The sequence below is a fragment of the Nelumbo nucifera genome, chromosome 3, assembly GCF_055504915.1.
Source record: "Nelumbo nucifera cultivar China Antique chromosome 3, China Antique-T2T, whole genome shotgun sequence".
Taxonomy (NCBI): Eukaryota; Viridiplantae; Streptophyta; class Magnoliopsida; order Proteales; family Nelumbonaceae; genus Nelumbo; species Nelumbo nucifera.
In genome coordinates this window covers 104,035,834-104,045,953 of record NC_142651.1, presented here as the reverse complement: position 1 = coordinate 104,045,953, position 10,120 = coordinate 104,035,834, and the positions used below count along the sequence as shown (strand labels likewise).

At 49.9% G+C, this 10,120-nt stretch overlaps 1 protein-coding gene across 1 annotated transcript; it reads left to right on the top strand.

Moving 5' to 3' along the window:
- Positions 1-408: 408 nt before the first annotated feature.
- Positions 409-1,584, top strand: LOC104598899 (uncharacterized). The gene is made up of 2 exons (XM_010261182.3): positions 409-746; positions 866-1,584. Exons 1-2 carry the CDS (start codon positions 660-662, stop codon positions 1,316-1,318), a joined length of 540 nt encoding a protein of 179 aa, XP_010259484.1. The 5' UTR covers positions 409-659; the 3' UTR covers positions 1,319-1,584.
- The last annotated feature ends 8,536 nt before the right edge of the window (positions 1,585-10,120 follow it).

The window sequence follows — 10,120 nt, the reverse complement described above, 5'->3', positions numbered from 1 at the left end:
CTGTATTAAAAATGTCGGAGGTTACTTACTCGGTTACTCCGGATCTTGATACCAACGTTGATGGCATTCACGTGGTGGATGGTGATCACTCACTAAACATCAAACCCAAATAACATGTGGGCTCCACTTCACTTGAATGGATCCTTGACGACTAAACAAAATCAGTAGTTTCATCTTAATTGGTTGGTCATCGCATCAAGTGGTCCACAGGTTGTGGGTGAGACCGTTGCAATATTGGGTCCCTCCCGTCCCACTTCTGTTATAGCATACCATCTTTTGAGTCTGCTAAAGGGCATGGATCCCAACAACGCCATCATTTATTCTTTTATTTTATTCTATTTAAAAATAAATAAATAAAAGGGGGATAGGGGCATCTTTGGGATACGGAAAAAAAGAAGAAAGCATTAAGCATTTAGTAGGGGAGTGTTGAGTCTTGACTCTTGAGCCCCAAATACTACCTTTTACGGTTACTTTCTGACTCTCCTCGTTCCCGGTTCCCTCCCTCCCTCTTACTTCTTCTTTTTCTCAGTTTCCTCCTCTTTCTGTTCGGCACTTCGTTGCTGCAACAGCGAAAGGGTTGATAAAAAGAACGCAAAGAGATCCCGAGTGGGAACTCGGAAGGTGAAGCAATACATGTAGCTGAGACAGGGAGAGGGAAAATGTCGAACAAGTCTCCGATATTTCCGATGCCGGAGCCTCAACATTTCAGCGACTACGGCTTCGACCCCCAAATCGATTATTTTCAGGTCATACTCTGTTTCTGTTTGTTTTTATCGTTGTTCCTTTTTTTTTTTAAATCTTCCATTTCAGATCTTCCTACGATACTTAATGTATTTGTTTTCTCTTTGTTTTCCGAAAAAAGAAGATCTTAGAAGAAGCCCGGAACCACAAGCGGGACAGTTTCAGATCCGTGGATGCTCTGCATTTCAAACTACAGAAGCCCATCTCGAAAGAGGACTCGAAGAAGAGCAAGAAGAAGAAGAAGAGGTGGTGGAGAAATGCTCTCCTTTTCTGGAAATGGAAGTGGACCGACGATGCAAGGCCCAGTGACGGCCAGGACGGTGTCTACCGCAGGAACCGGGTTTGCAGGGGAGCAGTATCTGGGCCACTGTACATAACAGAGAGCATAAGCGGGTCGACCACGCCATGCCGGACGAGCTGTCATCCGACGTCGGGACCGCTCGCCGGCACGTTGACTCCGACACGTAAGGGGGAGGTGGAGATACCTTATCTCAGCCTGAGAGAGCTCAATATAGAGCAGCAGCAACCACACCATCGGTTCTCAACGTCGGCCATGCCTATCTACTTGGTCACTTAGCCTCTTAACCGAATACTGACTACTGGTTGGGCGTTGGGGCCCGGGAGGGAGGGGGGTGTTTCATTTTGGGTTACTGTAGCAACTGAACTCCTGGTTTGACTTGGTTCACTTGTCCTTTTTTGTTTCGTGGTAGTCGTAGGCACTTAGACAGCAAATTAATGCTGGAGCCTGGAAATATAAAAAAGGTTTGATTGATACAAGACTTGAGTTATGCAAACTATGCAAACTTTCTCTAATCTGAACGAAAGAGAGACACATCTTTCAGGGATGGGGGATGCTTTGGTCTTTCATTATCTATCATTCTTGTCGTGTATGGATTCCAATTCCCGATATTTTGATGCGCCACAAGTCGGAAAAGGGACCACACCATCCGAGTTAATCCGATGGTCGAGAAGCACGGCCCAAAATAAAACCTACATATCTAAACAATAATGAATAATCAGAATCACATGGTCCTTGTTTATTCATTATTGGCACGAGATGCTGCGAACTGGGTATGGGTGGGTCCAACTAAACCCTTAACACTAGATGAATCCAAAGCCCCCCACCCCCCTTAAGAGCTAGCGCTTTGGGTAGGTTCAATATTGGAGGAGAGGCTACTACGTAGTGGGGAGGAGACTAGGGCAAAGTTCGGGAGTGCTTAACTACTTATTTTGGGTAATGAGTATTTATTACATAAGTCCAAAATTCGAACTTGTATATGACTGAGCCTATTCAATAAGCACCTATTTAATAAGCCTTTATCTCTTTTTTGACCTACTTGAAAATACCTATATTATCCCTATTTAAAACAAGTGTTAAGAGAAAACTTAATTCAATGGGTGGATAGGTCCAAGGGTATGAAAGGCAAAGTCCATTTTATGCTAAACTCCAAAATAACGTTTTTGTTTGGGTATATAATTCCAAAATAACGTTCGGCGGTTCAGCTTTAACGCGCAATCAAGATTTCGACCGTTTACCCAGCCCCACTCTTTTAAAATTTAGGGTTTGCCTCGTAAATCAAAATATCCGTTGGGCGAGAGAGAGAGAGGGCGAGAGAGAATCCGAATGTCATTTCGGAGACTTGGGCAGGGTTGGAAGTTGGAAGGATGCAGATGGATGGACTAATCGTGACAGAGGACAGGAGGAGTCGCTGCGGTTCCTGCCACCAAAGTCGAAACCTAAATTCTATTTGTTTCCGAGTTCCCACCGTGTACACATGTACATGGTGGGCCCAAATCTTCGTTCTCACCAAAGTGGATTCTCTCTCTCTCACACCTCAAAGTCCCAAACTCAAAGGGTGGTCTCGTGGCGAATCCAAATCGTTGGATTTGGATCACTTGCCTCCAAACTCCAATCACGACAGAATCCACCCGTCTTGAGTGGAGTGGTGGTCTCACATCTGACATGGTCTACAATAATTGTCCATTGAATCTGGGCTAAAATGTTTTTTGGCCGTGTAACAGCATGGCCGCATGGGCTAGCAATCGTACTAAGAGTGTGATTCAGGACAATAATGCTGCAATTCATGTGGAGGACTGCAATTCAAATCGAGCTTTAATGGAAGAATTCGGCCTGAATGTCAATTAGGTTCTGTTAGAGTTCGATTCTAATTAAGGTAAATTTGATTAATTATTTGAATTTTATATTTATCAATAAAAAGTCTGTCTCAAAAGTTCGCAAGTCTTGCTTGATTTATAAATTGTAAAAATATCTTTTATATTTTAATGTATTGTATATATCATATTAAAAATATATTCATTTACGAGCTTTTGAGTTGAGCTCAAGCTCAATGAATATTTAATAGAGCAAAACTCGAAACTGAAAAATAAAATTTGAATTGAACTTAAACTCCAAATAGAATTATAGAACTCGTAGTATTTTAGTTGAACAAGCTAAGACATGTCCAAGTTTGGTTCGGCTCCACCCCTAGCCAGGTGTGTCATATTGCAACACCATACTTAACTCTATATCAAAGTGTTTACCAAATATCTAACCGCAAGTCTCAAGACTAACAATTGGTCAAAAGGAACTGATGGAGGGAGATTTGACCCGACTCTTTGGCCATGCGACACGTGGAGGTAACCGAGAGTGATCTGGTAGAAGCGTCAGCTCGGCACGACAACGGGCCCACAACCCGAGCTCCGAGAAAAAAGAATCCCAAGCTCCTCCAAAGGAGGAACCTACAACCCGAGCTCCGAGCTAAGGAGTCCCGAGCTCCCCCAAAGGAAGAACCTACAACCCGAGCTCCGAGCTAAGGAGTCCTAAGCTCCCCAAGGAGGAACCCGAGCTCTCCCTTCGAGGTCTTGAGCCTTACAAGGAGCACAAAAGGCAAAAAACCCGGACTACCCACCCAGGGGCAGTTCGGGCCACACTTCTATCCGAACTCAAGACCACCTCGCACACAACTTCGGCTCCAAGTCGCCTGACTGAACAACCGTACCTGACGCCCAGGAGGCCCATACATGGAGACGGCGCACCTGACTGATTAGGGGTCCGACACATGACAGCCGCCCGCCAACGGCACCTGCCACCGCCATCTCAGACGTGGCAGAGACGGCCCTGACAAGGAACAGTGGAGGTTATGACACCTGAACTAGCAACTGGCAGTGGAGGTTATGACACCCGAACTGGGAACTGGCAACTGGCAGAGGTTATGACACCTGATCTGGCAGAGGAAATGACACCCGATTTGGCAGAGGAAATGACACCCGATCTGGCGGAGGTAATGATACCCGAACTGGCAGAGGTATGGAAGTAAGTGTACAGGGTGATTATAAAAGACCCCCATCTCCCAAGGAATGAGGTATGTGATTCTTGCGTTTTTTGGTCTTAAAGTTCCTCATTTCCCTTGCCTTCTCAAGAGCACTAACTTGAGCTTCGGAGTGTTCCAACCGGGTTCCTCCCCAGAAGTCTCCATTTTCTTCCTTGTTTCAGGCACCTCCATTCTCGTCAGAGGTGAGGTAACCAACAGCTAGGACCAACAGATTGCGCACCATCATTTGGTGCCGTCTGTGGGAAACTTTCAAAAAGCCTACCCTATCCTTTAACCCTCTCTCTCAAAGAAACCTTAGCTTCCATGGCTTCCTCCAGTAGCAACAGGCACAATGCCGACTTGAATGCTGTAGGGGAACACCCTCAGCCCGCCACTGTATGCATCGGACAATTCACCGTCCCCCTCTCGACGGACGGAATCCCTAGCCTCAATGCACCAAGCATGGTGGCACCTGTGAATGTTCCCCTTCCCCTCCCTATCGAGACAACTTTCGCCGAACCTACTGTTGTCCCTCTGGCGATTAGCCAAAACCAGTTCAATGACTTGATGCAATGCATGCGGGTAATGCAAGCCCAAATGCAGCAATTCCAGCAACATCAGCTCCATTAGCAGCAAGTACTGCACCACATTTCTTAGTATCACTATCAACAACAGTTCCCCCAACTGCCTCTGAACCAACCACAGCTCCCACCTCGGCACCCTGCTCCGAAGCTGGTCAAGCCCTACCCTCAGGGTGGACGCCTTCACCAAGGAGGAGCCTCCCAACTCCAGGACCCCTCCAAGAGCCAGGCCTCATCCCTGGGTAGGAGGGAAAGACTAATCACCCCCGCCTCGCAGCTCGCTGGCGGATCGGGAATCTCCTTGCCAATCAAGTCAGCACCTCGGCAATCTAAGTTCGAGCCCCCACTCACAGAGAACCAGTTCGGCGTCCTGGCAGCGGACTACCAGCAGTCCGGGCCGATCAACCTTGGCAACACCGAGGCAAGTAGCGCCAACACCAGGCAAGTAGCGCCAACACCAAGCCCTCTAAGCAGCAGTGAAGACGCCAACGAAGTCGTCGAACTACCACCCGCATCCTGCCCGAGCTCCGAGGTAAAAGTTGCCCTTATTCTTTCAATCCCTTCCCCCCTGTCATCAGAACTCCTTGCATTCCCCATGCCCAAGGATTTCAAACTCCCTCCTCTAAAAAAGTATGACGGGTCTTTTGACCCCAATGACCATGTCGATGCTTTCCAGTCCCAAATGCACCTAGCAAGGGCCAGTGAGTCTTGTATGTGTGTGGCGTTCACTACAACCTTCAGGGGAGTAGCCCGCACCTGGTACAGGAACCTAGCCCCCGGGTCGATAAGAAGCTGGACCTAGTTCGTGCAGGTCTTCACCGCGCACTTCGTTACTAGCAAGCGGTGCCCCCGAACCGAGGAGAGCCTCCTCGGAATAGTCCAGAGGGAAGGAGAGTCCATCCGGGGCTATGTCAAACGGTTCAATGACGCGTGCTTGCAGATACCGCGCCTACACCCCGCGGTACAACTCGTGGCAGCCAAGAGGGGAGTGACACACAAGGAGTTCAAGTGGCACATAGTAGTCAACCAGCCCGCGACCGTAGCTGAATTTCTCAAGTTCGCGGACAAATTTATAAGAACAGATGAGGAGATCAACCAAAGGACTGAAAGCGGGATCGAAAAAAGGAAGAGGGAAGGCGAACCCTCCAACCCAGATGACAAGAGAAAGAAAGACCCAGCTCGGGGGACGAAGCCAAGCCCGCCGTTCCGAGCTCCCTTAGCAGGTCGGACGGACTACACGCCCTTGAACGCAAAGCGGGCCGAGATCTTAATGATGATCAAAGACGCCCCGTATGTGAAGTGGTCACCTCGTCTAAAGGGAAACCCGAACAAGAGGAATAAAAACTTGTACTGCAGCTTCCATAGGAACCACGGTCATAGTACTGAACATTGTAATAATCTCCGTGACGAGATAGAGGAACTTATTCGTCACGGGTACCTACGAAATTTTGTACAGCATAATAATAATAATAGTAATAAGACAGGTCGGCAGGGAGAGCATAGCAGAGATGCTCCCGAGTCAAGCAGCCGGCCAGCCGAACTGTAGAAGCAGCCCCCGGAGGAAAGACCAGTTTGGGGAACAATCCACGTGATCGTTGGAGGATCAATCGTAGCAAGATGCACCTCGGCAGCAGCTCGGGCATCAACCCGGGAGGCTGCCGAAGAAGAACAAAATCCCCCAAAGCGGCCTAGGACAAAAGACTCCATATTCTTCACCGAAGACGATGCGCACGGGGTCCACTACCCCCATGATGACGCACTTGTCATAAAGATGAAGATCAACGACTTTGAAGTCCGGCGGGTACTCATTGACTTCGGCAGTTCGACAAACATCCTTTTTAAAGCGGCCTTCAACAAGCTCCAATTCCGAGAGAGTGACTTGAAGTCCGCGAACACCCCGCTGGTCGGCTTCAGCGGAGAAGAAGTCAGACCCCTGGGAAAGGTCACAGTACTTGTGGAAGTCGGCACGTGGCCTAGCACGGTAAGACTCAGTCACGATTTCTTGGTGGTCACGACCCCCTCCCCCTACAATGCCATACTAGGTCGGCCGATCACCCACGCTTTAAAAGCCGTGGTATCCACTTACTATTTGGCCATGAAGTTCCCAACGGACTTCAGCATCGGGGTAGTGCTGGGCGACCAGCTCGAGTCCCGTAAGTGCTACGTTGCCGCCCTCAAGGGAAAGGCAAAGGTAACCGGAGACCTCGAACTGGAGCGACCGGTGGAACAGAATGAGGAGCGAGCTGCACCCATGGAGGAAACTGTTCCCATCTCTGTCTCGGCAGAAGACCCCGCCAGATTACTTCAGGTCGGAGCATCCCTGGAAGAACCCTTGCGATCCGAACTGGTACGCTTCTTACTCAGTAACTTAGATGTTTTCGCTTGGTCCGCGGCAGAAATGCCCAGCATAGCCCCTGTGCTCATAACTCACAAACTCAATACTGACCCTGTAGTCAGACCCATTAGACAGAAGAAACGCAACTTAGCCCCAGAACGTTGGAGGGCGGTCGATGAGGAGGTCGAGAAGCTCCTCGCAGTAGACTAAATAAGGGAAGTTCATTACCCGAGTTGGGTAGCCAACCCCGTTCTAGTAAAAAAGGCAAACGGAAAGTGGCGCATGTGCGTCGACTACACCAACCCGGACAAGATAAAAGACATCCTAGATATGAGACCACCCCGAAAAGTGAAAGAGGTTCAGAGGCTGAACGGTAAAATAGTCGCTCTGTGTCGTTTCATGTCTAAGTCAACAGACCGTTGCCTGCCCTTCTTCAAGACAATAAAAGGCAAAGGGTTCGAGTGGAACCCGAAATGCCAGCTCGCATTCGACGAGCTCAAAAAATACCTCGCCAGTATCCCAGTGTTGACCCGACCCGAAGAGGGTGATGTTTTAGAACTGTACCTCTCGATAAGCGACGAAGTGGTCAGTTCGGTACTGATAAAGGAAGCAGATCGGGTCCAACGACCCATCTACTATGTTAGTAAAATATTGTAGGGAGCATAAATGAGGTATCCGGAGATAGAAAAGCTAGCCTATGCGCTGGTCATTGCGGCCCGCAAACTCCGTCCGTATTTCCAAGCCCATACCATCATCGTCCTCACCGACAAACCCTTGAGGCAAGTATTACTCATGCCCGAGGTCTCCGGTCGATTGACGAAGTGGGCCATCGAACTCAGTGAGTACGACCTCCAGTACAAGCCACGAACCGCTATCAAAGCTCAAGCCTTGGCAGATTTTGTTGCTGAATGCACGTTTAGCTCCGAGGTCCTCAGCCCAGTTGAGCACGAGACCCCCAGTTCGGGTGAGCTCGGTGTTCCCAGGACGGTTGAGTCTGAGCCCCGTGAGGTCGCACCCAGTTTGGTATCTCTCCTGCTTAGGCCGAGCGCGCACTGGGATGAGGAGCCATGGATCCTTCACGTAGATGGCTCCTCAAATCAGCAGGACAGCGGAGCCGGTGTAGTTCTTTGAGGTCCGAGTGGCATGAAACTGGAGTACGCGGCATCCAACAATGAGGCAGAATACGAGGCGTTGATAGCCGGGCTAGCCCTGATGCAAGAGGTAAAGGCAAAACACATAGTTATCTACAGCGATTCCCAGCTCGTGGTCAACCAAGTTACAAGGGAATACGAAGCCCGCAAGCCAGCTATGATCGCCTACTTGGCAAAGGTAAAAGAGGTACTACTTAGCTTCTAGTCACACTTCATCAAGCAAATCCCGAGGTCAGAGAACACTGAGGCCGACGCCCTGTCCCGGATAGCCAGCACCAGTGACAACACCATGAGAACTGTGTACATAGAGGAGTTACCTCGGCCTAGCATTCTCCGGGGGGCAGAGGAGGTCGCTCCTGTCGCCCAAGCAGAACCGAGCTGTATTGATCCACTCGCGAGCTTCCTACTACATGGAACCCTCCCCGTAGAACGCAACGTCGCCAGGAGGGTAGAGCGCCAGGCAGCCAAGTACGTCATGATAGATGGACGGCTGTACCTAAGATCCTACACGCTCCCCTACCTGCGCTGCTTGCGACCTCCCGAAGCCAAGCTCGTACTCCGCAACATTCATGAAGGCCTATGTGGTGGACACCTGAGGGACAGGGCCGTCGCTCAGAAGGCACTACGACAGGGGTATTATTGGCCAACAATGAAAGCAGACGCCATCGGGCTAATCAGGAAGTGCGAGAAGTGCCAAAAGCACGCCAATATTCACCATCAGCCCGCCACCGACCTCAAGTACCTCACCAGCCCATGGCCCTTCGCACAATGGGGTATCGACCTACTCGGGCCATTCCCGCCAGGAACAGGAGGAAGGAAGTTCCTAGTAGTGGCAGTAGACTACTTCACCAAGTGGATTGAAGCTGAAACTCTCGTAACCATCACAAAAACGTCCAGAATTTCTTCTGAAAGAACATAGTGTGCCGCTTCGGGTTACCTCGGGTGCTGATCTCCGACAATGGCAAGCAGTTCGAGGACATCAAATTCCAAGAGTGGTGCCAAGGCATGGGGATCCGGCAAAACTTCACGTCGGTTGCGCACCCACAAGCAAACGGTCAGGCAAAAGTCACGAACAGAGCTATCCTTCACGGACTAAAAGCCAGGCTAGACCGAGCTAAAGGGTTATGGGGAGACGAGCTGCCCAACGTCCTATGGGCATACCGAACTACAGAGAAGACTGCCACTAGAGAAACTCCCTTCAACCTCACCTATGGCACGGAGGTAGTCACCCCAGCCGAAATCAAAATCCCCTCATTTCGGTTGGAAGCATACAACGACAATACTAATAACGACGAGCTACGAACCATCCTCGACCTACTTGACGAGGTGAGGGACCTCGCATACATCAGAACCGCAGCGTACCAGCAAAGGGTAGCTCGGTACTACAACGTCAGAGTTAAGAAACGAAACTTTCGCGTCGGCAACCTGGTCCTCCGCAAGATCATGGTACCTAAGCTCGGCGTTGGCAAACTCGGGCCGAACTGGGAAGGACCCTACCAGGTAAAGAGAGTACTCGGGGGAGCATACGAGCTCGAGACCCTGGAGGGTAAACAGATACCCCAGGCATGGAACATCGTCAACTTAAGACGATTTTACCTATAAATTGTCAAACTAAGCAGGCCATGAGCCACTACCAAAGCCTAAGGGCCAGAATGTCGAGCTAACAAAGACCTCGACACCCTAAGGCCCAGAATGCCGAGCTAAAGATGACCTCGGCACCGTAAGCAGGCCATGAGCCACTACTAGAGCCAAAGGGCCAGAATGCCGAGCTAACAAAGACCTCGGCACCCTAAGGCCCAGAATGTCGAGCTAACAAGGACATCGGCACCATAAGGGCCAGAATACCGAGCTAAAGATGACCTTAGCACCTCATCAACGAAAGCAATCTACACAAGTATGGACCCCGAGGTGCATAGCCCAGGGCCCAATTCAGCCTATGTTAACTAACTCGGGCGGAGAACAGATCGGGCACATAACCTTACTATGTTAACTCGCCTCGGG